The 21,841-nt window shown below is 34.8% G+C and overlaps 1 protein-coding gene across 1 annotated transcript in view; it reads left to right on the top strand.

Annotated features, from left to right (window-relative positions):
* The window catches only part of CUNH16orf72 (chromosome unknown C16orf72 homolog), a 43,211-nt gene extending 24,682 nt beyond the window's left edge, over nucleotides 1-18,529 (top strand). The window contains exon 4 of the mRNA XM_027839193.1: nucleotides 15,390-18,529. Coding sequence (XP_027694994.1) covers nucleotides 15,390-15,634 — 245 coding nt within the window. The 3' untranslated portion in view covers nucleotides 15,635-18,529. The remainder of the gene's footprint in view (nucleotides 1-15,389) is intronic.
* Nucleotides 18,530-21,841: the final 3,312 nt, after the last annotated feature.

Raw genomic sequence — 21,841 nt, 5'->3', positions numbered from 1 at the left:
TAGAATAGCTTGTCTCTTCTAGCTCTCAATCCTGTAACTCCAAGAGTTGCCTGTCCAGGTACTTGTGTAGTATAGGCAATATGAAGTTTGTTATCCACTTTATTTTTTCATAGTGGGTGGTTAGACTACTCTTGTTTTTCCTTGGGTTCCACTGGGAAGGCTTTGTAGTGTTTAGTAAATACCTCCTAACAATAGGAGTGTGAAGGGTACTTTACCAGGCTAAGGTGAACACCTTACGAGACTATTAATCAAAGGATCTTAGATCTAGAGCTGAAAGAGACCTGAGAGTCCAATTATTCCAGTCTTCTCCTTTCTTCCTATTTTATATCTTGCTTGAAGAAGTCTTGAAAGCTATATTGTATTGTCTTAACTTTAATGATTTTCAAAAAAATCAACCAGCAGTAATAGTGAGATTTTATATTTTCACACTTCTTGGTTTTATGATCTTAAAGGTGTCTGCTGTAGAAAGCCATTTATGAAAGCATACCTATTCTTGTTTCATGTTTTAACCAAACATGACCTCTTTGCATTTGCATATGATTTTCATAGTTTTAGTTTTAAAGAAAGACATGTTTCAGTGTTTACTGTTTTCTTGGTCCTTTTTTTGGGGGGGGGAATGTTGTTAATTGCACTATAATCTCTTCTGTAATTATGGAAATTCCCCCTTTTGACTTGTCTAATTTTGAGCTGAGTCTGCCTTAGAAAATGTGTTGCCTCTAATCTGAATTTGTTCTGATTACATTCAGATCTAACCAGATACAAAGTTATATTTTGGAACAAAGTTTTGCTTATTTCATCTTTTTAGTGATATTTCCCCAGAGATCACATTGACTACTGAGGTGGTAGAATGCAATTGTGGTGTTTCCACCCTCAATGCTAATGAAAATAGGTCAAGATAAAAATGACAACATATTTGTTTATTTCTCAGCTGTTGACATTTTATCTGCAAATGGCTTTAGGGATGATCTCTGACTAAGCTCTTTATAGTCTGATTTTCTTAAATGCTTTCTGCTGTTTTGTAAGAAATACTCTTCTCATTATAGTCTTCAATACCATCATTATTATACTCTGAAGCAGTAAAAAAGTTCTTAACCAGCCTTTTTTGTGTGTTGTTATAGACCTTTTGGTAGTTTGGTGAAGCCTATGGCTGATCAGAGTAATTTTTTTAAGTGAATAAAATAAAATACATAGGGATTACAAAGGAAACCAATTACATTGAAATGCAATTCTCAGAATTAAAAAAAAAAAATCACGGACCCCAGATCAGGAACCCTTTAACAATCATGTCTCTTTTCTTGGCATGGAGTTTGTCTTGGTTAAAGCTGTTTCTGACCTCTTCTTGTGGCAACTACTTTGAATCTATTAAGTTATTTTCACAATGATGATAGTTAATGTCTTATTTTGTCCATTTCCAGTTTTTCAAAATTAACTAATTTTAACACTTTGCTTTAGAGCTGCTGTAATTGTACCCAGCATTTTTCATCTTTATCTTTTTATACAACTTAATAATTACTTTAACTTTTGTTATAAGTGGTTGAACTGAGTGCATATAGAAACTGATTCTCAAATGATTAATTTGACTTCATCTTAACAATAATTTTTTTTATGTCCATTGCTTTTGGGGCTCTCTTTGAAGAAAGCATTCATAATGAACAGGTGTGAGGCTTCTGAATAGCCCAGGCCTTAGAGTCCCCTCTTGCTGCTGAATTGTATTTTCCATTAATTTTCAATGTCCTTCCAGCTTTGGAATTGAAGTCCCCAAGTATCAAAATACATTGACTTAGTCTGAAGAATCTTGTAAAATTTCACCACAAAATTTCTCTACCTCTTCATTCCTTCTAATGGAATTTAGTGCATAAGCTATGATTATTTTCATTGACAGTTTTTTCTTTATTATTTATAAGTACTTGAACTGTTTTTGTTACTTTTGGACTCATTCCCAAGTCTTAAATTCCTATCTATATTTACTTTTCTGAAGAGAATCAGTAAGTTTTTTCTACAGGTTTCATTTATAATGAAAATTACAGTTTCTCTAGTTGTATGACAGTTCATTGATCCCATCACAAAGATGATGAGTTTTAGCGTGCTCTCCAAACTTTTTACCACTCTGTCCCCTTCACTGTGAAAGTGGAAAAGGATATTGTACCTGGATGAAGGATATTTTGCATTTAATTTGGTGGGGGGTGGGGTGTGGAGTTTACAAGGGGAAGTGGTTATCATGAGTCTGAAACTTCAGCCCCTGGTGACCTACCTTATCATCATGATCTTCTCTGTCCTTAATTGGGATGGTCTTTTAATAGTAGATGTGTTTTTTTAGACTATACTTAAATCCTTTTCAGCTTGTTTTAACCTGCGATAGCATGCCACTGTACTGGCATAAAAATCTTAGATCTCAGTTCACCTCTGTGCCATAATGTGGAATAGTATTTTTATACAAACTTGTCTTTTCTCAGCCTCTTTTGCTGTTCTAGCTTTTAGCTGGCTATCAGCTAATCCCACTATGCTTTTAACTGAAGTGCTAATAAGACTTAAGTTATTACTCTTGCATTTTATACTTTTAGAAAAGCTCTGTATTCACAGAGAACCTGACAGATTTCCTTTATGGAATTCAGCAATCTACATATAAGATGGTTGAATTGTTTATATATGGAGGAATTAGCCAAGTTTAAATAATAGTTTACAAAGTGCTTTCCTCTCAACCCCATGTAGTACCTACTATATACATTGTCATCCTTGTTAATGAGTGAGGAAACTGAGGCTTAGTGGTTAAATGACTTAGACTTTAATCTCTTGATTCCAAGTGCAGTACTTCTGCTATACCATGCTTCTTCCATTGTTTTTAAATCAAATTCAAGCCTGCTCATTTTCAGCCTACCTTATTTAGCATATATACTTCTTAGCAAAGGGAACACATTATAGATACTATCTCCATGGCACCTAATATTTTCTGCAGTCTTTTTTTTTTTTTTACAAATTCAAACTTTATTTAAAACTATATTTTAAGTTTAAAATTACTAAACAAATCACATGAATAGTCTGCATAATCTTGATAGAAATTAAAGAAGTGATATTTTGTTCTGGTTCATGTCCATTCCTGTTTTATTATTCCAGTAACTTGGAAGCCCTCAAAGCACCAAACACGGGTTAATGATAGGGATCTGCTTTGATGACTCCTGGCTGAATCTGTCAAAACTTAAATTTCAGAGAGGAGGAAGACCATTGGTCACCTGAGTTTCAGCACTTCGTTAACTTAAGACTCAGAAAGGATCTTGGCCTCCAAATATACCAGCTGTATCTTTAAATCTTTCAAGAAGATGCTTGTGTTCTTTTGTTTTTGGTGCTTGAACTTCAAGTTGGTATCGGAAACTAAGTGTTCTTGGAAGGGGTTGGAACCTATTAATGGAGAACAGACTCTTCCAATAGTCTATTTAGAACTTTGAAGAGCTCTCTAATGTATATTTTTCTAGTTGGTGTCTAGAGATTTTTATAGAAGTTAATAAACCAATTATTGTCGCTAGAAGGCCCTTATAATAACATAAATTAATGTCATGGGAACTGAAAGGGAGGATTTTCTAGGAAGCTTACAGAATTTGACCATGTAGTTCAATTAAGGACATATACAGGAGGCCCATTGGCCAAATCCAGCCTGCTACCTGTTGTTGTTTTGTATGGCCAGGGAGCTGAGAATGGTTTTTATATTTTTAAATACAATAAAACCTTAAAAATGTTTTTAAAAAATCATTCTTGCCTTGTGGTGATTGACTGTAGTTTGCTGACCTGATCTATATCTTCTACAGTTGGTCAGCCTTCATCTGAAGACCTACTTAGAGAAAACACAGTACCTTCAAATGCAGTTCATTCTGCTTTTGAATAGCTCTTATTAGGAAGCGTTTCCTTATGCCAAGATCTAAATCTGCCTCTGCAACTTTAACCCACTCTTTTTTGCCCTAGTCCTTCTATTAGCATATTAGTACAGTAAGTTTATCATATTAGCTAGTTGCCACCTTGGGAAACAGAAACGAAGCCTAGATTAGCTGGGATGGACAAAATGGATGGGCAAAAAGCTGGAATGGATTGAGTGTAGAGAAAGGGAAGACTTAAATTGGGGATGAAAACTGAAGAGAAGAGGCATTTTTAGTAGTAGAGATTGAATGTAGGAGGAAGTATGAGATTTTTTCATTACCAGAGCCGACTGATTTATTTGAGACTTGGAGACTTCTGTTTTAAGTCTATCCTTCTTGGAAGTTCTTCTGAGTAAGGTGGATAAAAGTTGTGACGTAATGTCCATACTGTTGAGAAAGTAGTATTAACATGTGCTAGGTTAAGTAAAGACTGAACTAAATTTGTTGGTTAACACAGAGCTAGTGAAAAACACCATACCTTTTTTCTACATGGTTTAGGAATTTGTTATTTAACAAAAAAAACTTGGTCACTTCAAAGGTGGCATTCTGTTAAAGGATATAGTTTTAAATGGTATGTTTGAATATGTGGGATCTTTAGGGTGGAGGAATGGAAAGCAAAGTTTGCGGAGTTTGTGGACCGAGAATATTTGAGACCCACAGGGAGATATTATTCTTTTGGTTAAATCCTCCTATGATTTCAGTCACCTCAGGAAACTGAAATATATTTGCCCTTTCTCAGCCTAATTCTGGTTAAGAAACTAAATGCTGGTTTGGCTTTATTTTGGCAAAGAAGTAGTAAATTTCTTGATAAGTTGTTTCCCTTATCACCAGCAGCTATGGTTACAGTTTGATAAATTACATCATTTGCTTTCTGAAAAGACAAATCTTTGTAATAAACAGACTTCAGCAAATAGTTGATTCAGATGTGTAGAATGTGGGAGAGACAGACTTAATTTTATTTTAAAGCTTACTGGTTATTGGTTTCCAAGTATTAAATTTAGTGGTTAACAGGTTTTTGACCTAGACGTAACAAATTCCAGGAGAATTATTTGATGTCTCATGACTTTGAAATAATAGCTCTTAGGTTTCTAAATGTGGATGTGATTTGTGATCTTAGTAGGCATCTCTGGTGTATTGTTTACCTTTTAAGGAGTATTCAGTCTATTCTCTGATAGAAGTGTGATTTAATGAAATGTAGAAATAGCCATCATCACAAATTTATCTTCCCCCCCAAGCTCTTTGATTTATATTAAAAATGCAATTGTAAATACTTCATATCTAAAATTCATTTGTCAGAACAGCATAATGATTCTCAATACAGTTTTCAAAATTTCAGCTACATAACTGGTTTCTTGTTTGGAGAACCAAACAAGCAACAAGGGCCTTCAGTAAAGTTCTTATTGTGGACTTAAGTTTTTTTTTAAAGTAAGAGTTCTAAAACTTTGTTTTGAGCTCTGATTGCTCTAGCTTAGTGCTCTGTACTAATTTATTTTTGCATAAATAATTTTTAGATGATAAAGATATGGAGGAATGATTGGACAGGATAGCATTGTGCGGTGGAAAGAATGCTGAATTTGAAATAGAAGTACTTGATTTCAAATCTGATTTCTGACATTTTACTTACATACCCATCCTTGAGCATGTCACTTAATGTTAGCTCTCAGCCTATCTCTTCTACAAAGGGAGTGGTCTGGAGTTGATAGCCTGTAAAACCCTCTTCCACTGTAAAACAATGATCTCCTCATCTTACTTGGTAACCTTTAATTATAGCTTAGAGTTTTGGGTGGCTTCTTCGTAGAAAATAAACTACACCATTTAAGTAGTGTGCATTTGACATTTTCCCAGTTACATGGTTGGGTATTCATATGATGAATAAGTTCTCTATATCCTTACTCTACTAGTGTCTTGCCATGTGCCTTTGGAAAACTACTTTAAAAAATTCTTGCTTTACTTCCTTTCTCTGTAAAATGATGGGGCTGCTTGACACATTAGTAAATTGCTTTTAAAAATTGTTGCATCAGGATAAATTGAGTAGGAGAATTCAGAATTTCTGGTAGCTTTAATATCAAGTTAGGATTCCTGTTAAAATGATAAGATGACTGTCAACTTCCTGTCTACTATGGAAAGTTGATCTTTTTGATATCCTAGGACAGTACTGGACACAAAGTGTGGTGTTGTTCTGATTTTCAAAGGCTCTGATTCCTAGCAATCCGAGTCACTTAGGTTTTACTTTCTCCCATCAAGGCTATGATGCTTGCCTGGCCATTTTCTATGGCATTTGTGTTCATAGAGTAACGTTGACGGAAGAGGATTGTTTACCTGAACTACTTAACTAGATGCATCCATTTATTTGATTTTGCATCATAAGTTGCATGGAAGTATAGTTGGGGGACAAAGATTAGAATAAGAGGATATGTGGGAGTGAGGAGAAATGTTGGGCCCCATGTGAGATCAGGAAATTAAAAGCAGACCAGAGAGCAAGATAGGTAACACGAGGAAGAATACTTTAAAAAGGAGTCCTTGAAACTCAAGGCTTTTTTTTTTTTAAACAGCTCAGTAAAACTTCAGCAGTTACTATTAGATATTTAAGTATCAATTTAGTATTTGTGTTCATTTTTTTTCCTCTCCTTTGTTCTTCCTTTTGTTTTTCCTTCACGCCTGTCATTTAAAAAAGTAGAAAAATCACAAGTTCACATGGTTAAATGTATTGTCAAGTCTGTAAGCTAATAAAATTTTTTTCTAAAGTTTGTTTTACTACTGTTGCTAAGGAAAATTCATGTGTAACAAAACTAACTGGAATTGATCTATGGATACTTTATATCTCTGTATTTTTTTTTCCAAAGTCCTGTATACTTTTATTCCATTCTTTTCTTTCCTTCTTTATTGAAGAAAACTGTGGTTGCCTGCATGCTATTAAAATAATTGGTCCAATTATAAATAATCTTGGAACAGTAGTGTTAATGAATTTTGAAATTTAAATTATAAGAAATTAATGTACCAAGACAACTTTAATTGCTTAAAATTGTATTACTTAAAATTTTTTTTATAAAGGCTTTTATGAAGGCTTGTATTTTTAAAATTGTCTTTTAAAAAAACCAACCTTTAGGGTACAATCACCATTAAAGCCATCAAGGTGCATTAAAAGATGAAAAGTTTAAATTTTCCTTTTCTCATTAAGTTTAAGTTATTTGAGTTTCTGTCCTAGGAAATAATAATTGTTTATATTTAAAGGGATAAAGTCTTTCAGTCTCTTTTTCTATTATTGTAAAGGTAAAAATGGGGTTAAAGTTGCTTATAAGTAGTCATGCACTTAGAACTTAATGTACTCTTTAGTCCTTAAGAACCAATTTACCTCGCATAACTGTCAGATTTGGAAGGGAGTTCAGAGGTCTTCTAGTCTGGCCTGTACAACATAACAACAATAAGTAGTCATCTGGCTTGTGATTGAAAATCTCCAGTGATAGGGGACACACTCCCTCTCTCCCTTTGTAGCCATTTTCACTTTTGAATAAGTTTTGATTTTTAAGTTTTTTCTTCAGTCAAGCTTAAGTCTGACTTCCTTTGTTCCTAGCCCTGCCATTTAAGACTAAATAGACAAATGTAATCCCTCTTCTACTCGACAGTTCTTCAGATACTCAGGAACTGTTATCATGGTTCTAATGAAGTCTGTCTTCTTCAGGGTAAAACCACTTCTTTCAATGAGTCCTCATAGTATAATCCCTTCACCTTTTGCTATCCTGGTTCACTTTCTCTGGATACGTGAAACTTTTTGCCTTTCCCAAAATGTAGCTTGAATGTGGTAGTTAGGAGAAAAGCAAAGTGTTTAAGCATTTATTCTTTTCTCCTCTCTATTCTCCCAAATTGAGGCTGATAACATTTTTTTGAGGTCTCATAGTCATTAGGAGAGAGGCAATGTGCTGGAGATTTATAAAGAGCAAGCCTTGGAGGCAGGCAAGTCACTTAGTTCTCAGTGCTTCATGCAACTCTCCTAAGACAAGAGTTCTTAACCTTTTTGTATTATGGACTCTTTGGGTAATCTGCAGCCTTTGGAACCCTTCTCAGAATAATATTTTTAAATGAATAAAAACAACCCCATAGGATTATAATGGAAACAATTTGAAATAAAGTTATTAGATATTAATAATTTGTATGCCTTTTAAATTAAATTACTAATAAGACAATACATTTAAAAATATAAGCAAGCTAAAGTTAAATTTTGTATATTCAAGATACCAGTGTGAAAAAATTAAGTGCATTAAACTGTATCTTTGACAAAGCGATGTGCATGTCAGGTTGGAAATCCAATTGACATAATGAAGCTAATGTAATGTGACAATATCTGATTTCTGTTGGTTTCAGAAGTCACAGATGCTGCTAATATTATTGTGGTTTGTTGCTTACATTTATAATGGAAGGAAATGCTAAATTTCAGTGATAGTTTGTTGGAAATAAAGATGTATTTTTTTCCCCCATCCAAATTCATGAAAGTTCATGGACCCTTTGAAATCTACATGAACCCCAGCTTAAAAACACTTTCTTTGACTATAAGTTGTTGAGAAGATGCTGACCTGCATTTGTAGAGAGAGTTTTTTCCTGAGAGTTCTCAGTACAAGTGAATTTAGAGATCCTGCCCCTATCAGTGGTCATTATGATCATAACTCTTCCAGCCCCATGTAGCAAGAAACAACAATAACACTTGTAACACTCAACCCTATGAAAAAAGAAATGATTTAGTATTGAAATTATAAAAAAAAATTTAGGAATTTTGGTCTACTTGTATAATTTGAAGTTTCTTGCTGTGATTTATGTGTATCTTTGGTATCTGTATTTCACTAACAAAATACAGAATTAAAAATCAAAATTTACTGGGGTAGGTTGGGGTAAGGCACAATAGAGTGGAGAGGAGACCAAGATTAGACTGGTGGAGTGGGGGAAGAATTTTCTAAAATTGAGTTCTTTTGGCACATGTAAGATACTTTTTTTGTGGAAATTTTGTTCACGTAATCTAATAATATTTAATATTACCTTGTTGAGGATGATTTTATGTCTGTTGGAATAGTGTAAATTTCAAAAGCACGAAATTGTCATTGAAAATATTTGGCAGTTGTGCATTACGAGGGCATTTTATGTGTTGCCAAATACGATAGAGTATATGTGTTAATCACTTTCGATAGTTCAAATTGTGGGATTTTCAAATTGTTGCTTTCTAGGGGTGGGATCTCTAAGACATAGCAGAAAAGCAGAGCAGCAAAACTGACTGGCATGAGTCCTGGCTTTGTGAAGTTCTTTATGTTCTCATTATGGCTTGTATTTCTTCCCAGTGGGTGCTAATTTGCATAGTTCAGTGCTTCTTAGGTGTTAAAAGATTACTGCAGAATTGCTGGCTGCCTCATTGAAATCATTTGTCAGATTTGGCAAACAGAATAAAATTGGTAGTGGGATTCATTAGTCACTTCATTGACATTGCCAAGTTATCAACCTTACATTTTAAGCTTTCCCTCAATATTCGCTTAAATTTTAGAGATAGAAAATGCGTATTCTTAAATTTAAATGTAGTCTGATTCTGAAAAGGATCCCTTCTAGTGCAAATGTTTGTGATTCTTTGAAGTACCAGAAGCATGAGTTTTTTCTTGAAAATAAGTTCTGTAGCATAGCAAACAAAATTTCTCTTAATTTATCTTTAACCATTTAATTTAGAGTATATTAAATGGACCTCCAAATTTGATTTTGTTTCATTGTTAGTCTATTAAAAATCAAAATTGGTTTTCAAAGCTATAATTGATAGCTGTTAAGTCATAGGCTTTATTTCTCATTTCTTTGCACCCCTTCACACCCCCCACTACAGCTCCGTAGTGAACATTTCAAAACTGTCAGCCTATATTGTGGAAGCTGTTGTACTGCCTATTTTCTTTTAAATCTGTAATAGATTAATTTTTACTTCTGAATTATATTTGGTTATTTCTCTGGCTTTGGTTAAGATTTCCTAAAACATCTTCTGTAGAAGCTGACTCAGTGATTTTAAAAATAAAATGTGGGCCATTAAAACATTTTCATTTTTCTAGTTGACATATAAGAAAATTTATGTTCTCTTTATGGTAGGAGGCAGGTAAACTTCACTGGAAAACAGGACATGAAGTTTGATTACTTTGCTAGAATAAATGATGCCTGTTGAGGGTTGGGTATGTTTAATGTCACCAAATGATGTATCTTTAATAACATGAGTTTTCTGTATACCAAAATAAAGTATTCAACTTTCATATAGTATAGTTGGGAAATTATATTACTTCATATATCAAGTAGCTAGTAATAATGTACAAGTTAAGTAGGTCTTACAAGGTTCATAGGCTCTATTAAAACTTTAATTTTAATTGATTTTTACATTTTAAGAAATACTGTAATACTAAATAACAGGAAATACATTATCTACTAGTGTGATCATGATAGGAAGAGCTTAATGTTGCTACAAGTATTCCATTATAATATTCAAACTGCTATTAGAACCAGGTACTTACGCTAATATATTTGAGTGGTTTCCTATGTAAGTCACATAAAGGAACTGAAGTAATCAAAAATCAGATGAAATTTTGGAATGTTAAATACATATTCCATATACATTGGAGTATTAAAACAATATTTCCCAAACTGCACATGTGAATAGGTATTACATGGGAAACTTAAAATGCTAATTTTTTTTGCTTTATTAAATATAACATGTAGGCATCAAAAGTTTTACTTGGCTGAAATTTTCAGTATCCTTAATTTCTTATGTGTCACAAAATTTCTTCTCTGTCCTCTCATTTGATTTGTCTTTGAGGGTATTCCATGTATGCAAACCTATCTTCTTGGCATTATGGGTTTCATCAATATATTTTAAGCATAAAAATGTGCTGTGGCCAAATTTGCTTAGGAAGGCAGTTTTATAACATTTTATTATATAGAGCTAATTAAGGGCAGTTGGTACTGTGTCTAGGTACAAGAACTGCCCAAATTGCTCTCCTATATTGTAAAGGGGGATGGGAGGTGAGAGGAAGTTGGGACCTGGGCATGAGGTCTTTATTTTGTGATTAATAAGTCCAAAGTAACTGAATTCCAATACAATGTGTATTCCAGTATGTGATGGTCATGTTTATTTCTGAATATAATTTACAAAATAACTTTGTGTCCCTGAGCAAATCACTTAATCTGTCTGCGTCAGCTTTCTTCATTGAAAAATGGGTATAATAATAGGACCTACCTTCTAGGGTTGTGAAGATGAAATGAGATATTTGTAACCAAATGAGATAAGATTTGTCAAGTGTTTTACAAACCTCAGAGTGCTATAAAAAATGCTTGTTATTATTATTATACTATTATTATTTACTATTATTATTTGAGTAACTTGTTTTGTGCAGAAAGTTAGGAAAGTTATTTCAGTTTGTTAATAAGCATATAAGTGTTCTTTTTTAGCTAGGTTCCTGGGGGTCAGGGGGTAGATATAAGATGTGAGACATGATTCTTTCCCTTGAGGAATGTAACATATAGTTAGAGACAGAGGAGAACCTCAAACCAGTTAAGAAACAGTAATTAAATTCTGAACCATGTGGTCCTGACAGTTGGATAGGATTGCTGAGAAAGGGGAGGAGTTAAATCTGGGATTGAGGTTACCTGGAATTTCATCTGGGTCTTAAGAAGGTAAGATTTTAGGTGCAAGAAAGGGAAAAAGAGTTATTTCAGGAAGGGAACTAGCTTAAACATAAGACAAGGAAGTGGGAAATGAGGATGGAGTATGTGTTGGGGGAGGGGAGACAGTGGAGGTTAGAAGGTGTTTGTTGGACAGAAGTGGAATTAGATAAAAGACCTTGGAAGACCAAAATTTAGACATGAAATAGGTAGTAATAGTTGGTTATGACTATTAGTTAGCAGTGTATCCTTATTCTTAAAGTTTCCATCACCTTGGATTTCTTTCATTTTGTTTCCCTGGTTTTTTTTCTTTTTGATTTTTTTTAAATTCAAAAGTTTTATCTATTTTGCACAGTTGAAAATTAATTTCACGTTAAATTGCTGAATGTTTAACAAAAGCCTTCTTCACCTTCAAGAGGTAAGTAGTCACTTTCTGAAGACTTTCTTCAGGGCTGGCCACTCTTCTCATGACCTTCTTTTATGGAAACAGCAAGAGATGAATAATGTTGATAGCCTGCTGAAGTGAAAAAAAGACTTGGGTTCATGTCTGATGCTTACTAGTTGTGTGACCATGGGCAAACTACTTACTTAACCATTAAAAGCCTCAATTTCCTCATCTGAAAAATGAAGGGATTGGACTAGATGCTCTTTTGGGACCCTTCCAACTCTGAATTTGTGGACTTATGAGGAGTTTGTACTGTTTTCTCCCTGTCTATTCTATATGTCCTTGGTCCATCAGCCTTCATTTAACAGCTTCACCTTTTACTGATCATGGCACTATGCTTTTATTCTGTCTTATTCCTTGTTGCCATCTATTGATCTGTCCCACACTCTTGATTGATCTTCATCCCTTGACTGATCTTCATCCCTGGTTTATACTTTTTATTTCCTTTAATCTCTTGATCCTTCATTTCCTGTTTTCCATGTTAGTCCTCACGGTTTTAGTTTTACTTCTTTCTTCAGTCTTGATCTTGTAGGTATTCATTTCAACAATTCTGTCCTCTACTTTTCAGGACCCCCTGCCGCCCGTATTCCTGAATTGCTAATACTTAATATCTTTCATTGATGCACATTTCTTCTTTCCACAGCTTAGTGAAAAGAAAAAGCACTGGAGTTCAATGAGATGACTGAGTCCTAGTCCTGCTATTTTGTAATTGTAACTTTGGGCTCTTAATCAGTTTTTTAATTTATAAAGGGGCTAATTCTTTAACGTCTCTTAGCTGTATCAATTCCTACTGTCCCTACCGCTGTCCCTATTCTACTCTGCATACATAGATGACCTTGCCTTCTTTTTAACTAAGATGTAGGCCACCTTTTGTCAGCTCCCTCATATTCTCTACTCTATATCTCAAAACCTATCTTCAAGTGTTCCTTTTCTTATTCTAGAAGAATTAGGTAGCTGTCCTTGCCAAGGCAAACCCCTTGTGCCCTGTGTCCTCTTCTTCCTTCTGAGATCTTTTATCCATCATTCCCTCCTCTTTTTTAATGCTTCCCTCTCTACCAGAACCATTAAAAAATAAGTTTTATCATTGCCTTCTTGCTTTTATATCACTCCCTTCTGGATTTGCCCTTCTTTTATCTTTCCTCTCTCCCTTGCACCCTCCCATCTAACAATTAAAAACAGACAAAACTAAGCCACCTAGCATTGAAAAATATATCTGACAGTTCATAAAAACTTTCCTTACCCTGCGGGCAGCTGGGTGGCGTGGTAGATAGAACTCTGGCCTTGGAGTCAGGAGGACCTTAGTTCAAATGCGGCCTTAGACACCTGACACTCTCTAGCTGTGTGACCCTGGGCAAGTCAATTAACCCTGATTGCTTCACCAAAAATCAAAAAAAAAAAAAAACCAAAAAACAAAAAACAAAACACTTTCTGTATCCTGAACCAGTTCTTTCACCTATACCTGTGCTTATTTAACTGTTCTAATTTATGTTCTTTTGTCTTGGGAATTTCATTCATTCCCGTGGCTTTAATTATCATCCCAGCCATGAATCCCCAAATCTACATAATAGCTAAAACCAAACAGTATACTGAACTCCAATCCTATATTTCTCACTGCCTGCTAAACAACTCTACCAGGGTGTTATATTGATACCCTTCAACTTAACATGTTTTAAAACTGAACTCATTTCCCTCAGACTCCAAATCTCTTTTTCCTCACAAAACTTCCCTAGTTGCATGACCATTCTGCATAATCGCTCAGATGTAGAACCTTTGTGTTAGGGGCTCGAATTTTCAACTCACCCCATACTAGTGTTTGCCAGGTCCTGTAGAATCAACAAGATGTCCCACGGTATCTTTTGTAGTTTTCTGTACTCACTGCCCTTATCCCAGTTTAGGCTTTTCTTTTGCCTTTAGTCTTTTCTCTAAACGGTGTATCCTTCGTGGCTGCCAGAAAAATATTTGTTATACAGGTCTGACCATATCATTGGCTTGCTCAGAAGTCTTCCGTTTGCTTATCTTATAAAAGATAATATAAATATACTACTTCCTTAGCTGACTGTTCGAAGTACTCTGTAACCTGGTTCCAATATACTTTTTCACTTTTTCTGTATTATTTCTCTTAACACATATTCTGGTCAACCTAGCACAGTAAATGATCTCGAACTCATTTTGTCCATTCCTACCTCAGTGATTATTTCCTATTTCCTCAAGCCACTCTCATTAAATCTTGTCCATCCAAATTATTTTTATTCAGTGTCCAGCTGAAGTGCCACCTTTTCCTTGAAACCTTCCTTGAACTTTGTTTACTCTTCCTCAAAACTGAAAATGATCTTTTCTCATTACTTTAATACTTTAGGTTATTGTCTTAGCTCCATTCCTCATCCCTAATTAGATTGTAAAATTCTCAATGGCTGTGTTGTTTTTTCATTTTTTGTATCCTTTGCACCTATAATAGTACCTTTGTACATAGTAGGTGCTTAATGAATATGCTGTTTGAATGTGGCGTTTTCAATAAAATTTTTAAAAATACAAAAATGTAAAACTCTATTTCTGAGCTTGTTGGTCTTTGAAAAGTTGGTTACATAGGGTTGTAGTATGACAAATTTAATTGACCATGAAAGGGGGACCATAATTTCAGATTAAAACATAATTTGGTATTTAAATCTACTGACTATGATGTTGTAATTTTCTATAACAATTTTTCCTTGAATGTAGACATGCATATGATGCAGGTTTCCAAGTTTGGCCCAAGCATATTTCAAAGGCTTAAAGTTATGTTGGTCACTCAGGAGTGAGGTCTGACTTCATGTAAAAAGCCCAGTAGACATGGTTCCCCAAACATGGCTTTAGATGCCATAATCACATCTTTTTACCTTTTACATCTGAAAATATAATGGCAGGACTTTGGTCCTGTTAACTGAATTTTCTAGAACTTTAAACCAAAATCCAGAAGAGGCTTTTAATCAAAGTCAGGGTGTGGTTGTGGGGAAAAAACCCAGTGAAGCCAGATTAGTTGCATCATTTTTTTGTCCTTGGAGTCCCCACGGTTGTTTGGTTGGGCCTTACAGGTGTGTTAAATCTAAAAATAGTCTGGGGAAGTGAAGATTTGGAATCAGCTAGCTCAGACCTGGTTAAAATGAGAATACGTATCAAAAGAATTACGTATTATGGCATAATAGTAATAATACATATTCATGCCCTAAAATGAGTTTTTTTGTAGGCAGGTAGCTGTCTGTTCTTTTTCCGTGGTTGACCCTTCTACAGAAACTAAGATGCAGACAGCAAAATACCATTGCTCTATAGCGTGATAGAATGCACAATTTAAGTGTTATGCTTTATAACATTACTGTGCAATTTTTAAAACTTTTTTTTTCTCTTCTTAGGTCTTAGTGGCGCAATGGCTAGTATAAGCGTTCGTTCAAGTACTCCAGGCTCTCCTACTCATGTAAGCAGTGGATCGAATGCTAGTCGAAGGAGAAATGGACTCCATGATGTGGATTTGAACACTTTCATATCAGAAGAAATGGCACTCCACTTGGACAATGGTGGAACTAGAAAGCGTACCTCAGCCCAATGTGGCGATGTCATTACAGACTCACCAACTCATAAACGCAACAGAATGATCTAAACTGCAAAATTTTCAAACCCACCATGCTGCTTGAAAGCCACTTGATCCTCAACATACTATTGAAAAGGAAACATGAGGCCATCTTCCCTTGTTCACTGTTTAAGACAAGTGAATTCAATAATGATTGCCATAAAGGAAGTTTTAGGTATTACAGTAGATGCCTCTTGTAACTATGGCTTTCTTAAACTATAATCCTAGCAGAGGACATCAGATATTGTGTAGTAGTTAGCAAGATCATCATAGGCAAACATGTATCCGTTCCAAGGCTAAAAGTGACCTTACTTGTATTCTTAAAGGGAAAGGAAATATCAGATGTTTATTTGGTTATAGAATGCTTTTTTGTCCTTTATTTCCTGCTGTGTTGAGTATTTTGCTTCAACAGTATTTGCCAGTTGACTGAAATTGTCTAAAACATGACTTGGCATCTTTGTCGAATCTGCAGGCTTCCATTTTCGCAGCACTGTACCATGCACCTAGTTTCTATATAGTAACAGTGTGCAAGTTATAAATATTGGACTGTGCCCTTTTTAGTTTTAAAAGCAGTTGATAATTCTGGTGATTGTGTGATAATGTAAAGAGGTGCTATGATGGTCATGCAATTAATACTTAATATTGAATCAATACAAGGATCTTTATTGGATTCACTTTGTGTGTTTTAGTGCTCTAAAAGTAGCAATATTAAACTTTTCCCCAATTAACCTCATAGACTTAAAATTTTCAGTTTTGAAATGATATAATTAATGTACTTATTTACATGCCGGTACTGTCCTTGTGGTAAGTGTAAGCACTGCAGACTACATTCTGAGTGACCTAAATTTAGAGAGGTCGTGAAATTTGAGAATAGGCTTCCTTTTGGGTTCAGTATTAGTGAAGGGGTAGGTATCGTATGCAACTATATATCCAGTTTTACATTTCTCATGAATGCCCATGTTTGTGGCAGGTGTTAACTTTGGGCTGGGTAGAGGGTAAAAGTATGTATTTTGCCTGCTAATGAACAAGATATGATCACTGTTTAAAAAGGGGGGTGGGAGGGGAAACCAATTGGAATATCATTCTTAAAAAGATGGAATCTCATGCAGGTTCTATAATTGTTAGGTAGACCTAAACAAAAGTTCTTTCAAATAGACACCTGGACAAATGTAAGACCTCTTATAGCTACAATGTTTTGAAGCATGTTTTCTCTTCATCTTCTAATACCTTGAACCAAATGTAGTGTTCATTAGATGAAGAACTTAATGTAAGCTTGCCAGTCACTGTAAGTTACTAAATGGCATTCTTACATCACGTAGGACAAAGATAAGAGTGTTTCCTTGCCCATTATTGGTTATTTCCTGTTTTTATCTCAAGACCATTCATTGCAAATCAATGTAGGGATTTTCCAGTAATTAATTATAGCACTTAGAGTTGGCAGTTTATTGAACCACTTTATAGTCTTGTGAAGACTTAAATTAAATTGGGCGCTAAAGTTGACCATAATGCTTATTGGCCTGGCTGGATGTGAATGGAACTTTGAAAGTTGGGAATGAATTGAAATTCTGGGACTCCTTTTTTGACCTTATTTTTCATACTTGAGCTTGAAATGAAAATCCATTCTAAGACAAAAATTTAGGTATGATTTTAAAAAATCATTCATTTTTGCAGAGAACACACACACCCACACACACACCCACACACCCACACACACCCCTCCCTACAGGTACATAAACATTCTGTCTCACACAGCCTCTTGTAAGGAATACAGCCACAGGTGGAATTATAATGCTCTGTCATATTTAACCTGAAACGGAAAATGCCTATGTATTGTGAACACTTTTCCCAGCCTTCCACTTCATAAGAATTCACCAAGAAATGCATCTAGGATCATCTTTGTTTTTCTATTGCTTGTAAGTTGAATGCTGAAATTGGGGTGTGTTGATGTGATGCTAAGAGTGGATGGCACTCCTTTGCCTAAGGGAGTTTGAGGTAGTGGAACACGTTGATTTAACCCATCCCCTTATGTAATTTTGTTCTAGCTCCTCTTTTCCAAGTTGAAATAACAATTTTTTTTTTTGTTTTAAGTTGGTGCTCTGAATCTTAGTCCTAGTACCCTTTACACTAAATTGTCAAATTTTGATAAACTTGTGCCATTTTCTTTGGTAAGAGAAAGCAGGTCTTAATGTCTGCCAGAACACAATTTATAAGCCTGACAGGCTCCATTAAACTTTTTTAAACTTTAATATTGGCTACTTTTTTTCAATTTCATTTAATATTAAATGCTACTTGTCACTTAAAGTACTTCCTTTCCCTACTCCCATGCCCCAGTCCTTACGTTTGCCATCTCTTTACAAAATAAACCTTAAAGATGCATGTATTTCCCATGAGCAGAATGGGGAATAATTTCTTAAAAGGAAAAATAGGTCCAGCACTTAGGATTTTGAAGCCGTTCTTGTGCCAGTTACAAAACAAATCATGGAAGATTGCCTTTGTGTGTGATATTGTGTTTTTTTTTTTTTGTTTGTTTGTTTTTGGAAAAATAGCTCTTAGAAGACATTTTTGGTCTTTTAAGAACAGTGTACATTGAACTTAAAATATGGTTTAGTTTGGGAAACCAGAACCTCTTCTTAACCTTGCTTGATCCTTTGATCCTTTAACCTCCACAGCTGGTCAGTTCTGTTTCCATGTAGGCAGACTTAACTTGGCATGAGTGGGTTCAGTACATCTTACACTGCAGTGACCTGAGCTTGGCTAAAGTATTAAGAACTTAAAAATCATAATGTCTGAGACATAAGACAATATTAATGGAAAACTCATTTGGCTAAATCTAAAGTCCTGCAGTCAGATTCTTAAATGTGGTTTACCCAACTGGAGTAGTATACACCTTAAATCATAATTCTAATAAATATTAAAAAAAACCCACTGGGGCTTGTCTGTAGTTTTGTTTCGGGCCATCATACCTGGATCGCTAATTAATATAAATAAATGAAGCTAATTTCTAAAGGAAACCAAAGTCTATTAAGTTTTCCCAGGCTAATAGAATTCATTGATTGAAGTTGTTGCTGATTTTTATGTCTAGATTTGCAGATTCAAGGTGTGTAATTTTGAATATCTAAAGGCCAAAGAGCTATGGAATTTTTGAGGTGCTATTTTCTTGGGAGAAGAAAGAGATAGGTAAGATTTAATTTGAGGATTTAATGAACTTCATAATGTGTTATGCCATGAAATCACCTAGATTTTTTTGGGGAAAATACTTTAGAAAATGAGAGTAAAGAAAAAGTGGTTGGAGATTTGATACTTAACACAGTTGAGGGATCACTGTAAAAGGAGAAATAGGCAAAGCGTGTCCTAAGGATTAAAAATTACTGAACATCACTGTGTATTGAAAGTGAAAATGCCAAGAGATTGTTCATTTGGTATCTAAACAGCAGCCTTAAGTTTGGGAAATTATATTAACAGGAAGTTGACATTTGGTATTTAATACATTTGAGTATAATCTTTTTTGAATAGTTAGATTTGAGATTAACAGGTTAGCACATTTCTTTGGCTTTTTTTGTGGGGATAGTAATAATTTGCCCAAGGTCACACAGCTCCTTATTGACAGATGGCATTAGAGTTGAGGTTTCCTGATTTCCTGGTCCTTTTTCCTTTGCTAATACTGTCTCAGGATGGGTTCTTTACTTAACCAGTTACACCTGGCAGTTGCAACTTGTTCCCATTTCTGTTGCCACTCTTCCCAGATCCAGTGTCAGTTTCTTATAGTCTGTAGAAATGCCTCAAACTTTTTGGCAGTGGTCAGGATTATGAATTATTTTGCCAAACTTAAAGGAAATAGATTTCCTTTCAATAACAAACTCCCCTAGTGCAGAGATGTTAAATGAATGCAGTCTGAACCAGATTAAAATGTAATTGAAAAATGTTTAACGAAATAAAACTAAAATACAACATAGATGATGTTAATTTGTGGTTTTCTAAGCCTATATGCTACTTGCAGGAAACTTTCCATGTGAGTTTGACACCATTGCCCTAGTGTGTTTTTTTTTTTTCAATTTGCACAATTTGAGGCACATATATACTGCTAGGTAATATACAATTGGATCCCAGTTACGATGTCAGATCAATTTATGCAGACTTGATAACATGCAACTTTGCATGCTCCACATTTTTGAGGGGATAGTATGACAGGGCCTTGGACAAAATCTCGGGTGTTGGCTTTGTCTTCTACTTCTGGTGCTTTTCGCTCTCCTGTACCCACTCCCCAAGAACATTCTGCTTAGATTTGTCCTTACCTTATATTCTGCTTCTCTTCCTCTACTACTCCCTCATAAAATTAACTTTTTCATCCTATTAAAACTTAGTTTGAAAATTTCTACTCATAGATTTTATTTGGGTTTTAGACAAACTGATTAATTCATAGCAAGGTATCATTTACCACTTTGCTGTTAAGGGGGCATTTGCCTTAAAAGATAAATTTGTTAAAGTGAGAAGGGAGGTTATTCTTGTACAATTTCTTCCTTTTCAGAAGTGACTCCACTGGTTAAAGCTAACAGTAAGTCGATGACATAGCCAAGACTCCAAAGCCGAGACATTGGAACTAATGTTTCCTTTGTGTTAGTCTGGTCTAGTGCTTTCTATGTCATACTGCTTTTGTTAATCCAAATTGTTGGTCTGTGAGGGAAACCAGTGTTTTAATGCCCCTTACTGACTTTGGGCATAATACAGAGGAAAGAACACTGGCTTTGGAGTCAGAGGACCTGGGTTTGCAGTCCACCTGATGATTAATACTTAGCTGATTTTGTATAAGTACCCAACATCCCTGGGCCTCATTTTCTTCATTTGTAAAATGACATGGTTGGATTAGCCTGTGAAATTCCCTTCTAGCACTGCATCTATGTTTCTATGATATTCCATATATCTTTGTCACTGTGCACTCTGGAACAGGATGAACAGGTGAATTGGAGGTGGGTTGGAATGGTGATGGTGGGGTGTTTTCCAAAGAAAAACTTTTCTCTCTGGTCTGGTAGGGATCAGCCTTAGAACCCCTTCTATGTCCCTTTAATACTTTTAGTGTTTCCATATATGCTAAATGTATGCCTGCTAATTGGAAAACATCTGTAATTGGAGGCATTGTTTAAAGTTGCACTTTTTTAGGACTATCATTTGTGAGAGTTTGTTGTAATAAATTAGTAAATGCACAGTACTGTAACTTAATAAATGTGGTTAATTTGGAAAATGAACTAGAACCTGAACTATTGGTTTCTCACAGCTTAACTGATTTACAGCACTTTTAGTGGTAGGTAGTTTTAAGCATGATAAAGCATATTCCATAACCTTTTTGAAACCTGAAGTGAGACTTTGAATTTTGAAAGTGTTAATATTTTTGTAAGAGATTATCAGTTCATGTGTTTTTTTCATCTGTTAGAAAAGTTCCTTACTAAGGAACACTGACCACTTGCATGTAACTTTTGTGATAAACAAATTATTGACATTTATATTGACTCTAAGAAATTTTATCTTCTGAATTCTCCATCTGCATGGGATGAATTGTTAGTACAGATGCTACAATGACAGGCTGTTTTATTAGACTGGAAAAGTACCAACTTGTGGGAGAGCACTACTGCTTAGTAATAATTTTTATTTTGAGGTAAGGTGGTATTAGAATCATAGAATGTGAAAACTCAGGTGACTGCAGTCATCTAGTCCTACTTATTTTTTTGTAGATGAGAAAACTGAGGCCTTGAACAGTGAAGTGACTGAGAATGGTCATAGTTATTTTATCATTGGTGTTTGCTTTTTTCTGGAGTAAAGTCTAATATTTGGAGCATGACCACTCTGAGGGATTTGCCTTATTAAAGCTCATATATGTAGCACCTAGTCAGGTTTCAACAGGACAGATGTAGGATAGATGATAGGTTGCTCTGTTAGATGGATTTGGTACTGGTTGAATGGCCAGAGTTAAAGAATAATCCTTAATGATTTCATATCAACTTGGAAAGAAGACTTCAGTAGAATGCCCCAGGGGTCCATCCATGCTTGACTGTGCTGTTTAGTATTTTATCAGTGATTTGAATGAAGTTAGCATACGTAGCAAATTTACAGATGACGTAATAGGGAGTAATAGCTAATGGAGTGGTTTTCAAAATCAGCATTCCAAATAAAAATGTTTACATCACATCAAATTGTTTGAAATTTTATTAGGGATAAAGGTAAAATTTTATACTTGGATTAAAAAAT

This window comes from Vombatus ursinus, unplaced genomic scaffold, assembly GCF_900497805.2.
Source record: "Vombatus ursinus unplaced genomic scaffold, bare-nosed wombat genome assembly UNPS02014832.1, whole genome shotgun sequence".
Lineage (NCBI taxonomy): Eukaryota > Metazoa > Chordata > Mammalia > Diprotodontia > Vombatidae > Vombatus > Vombatus ursinus.
Note: the sequence above shows the minus strand (reverse complement) of the source record. Positions and strands in the feature narration are given on the sequence as shown.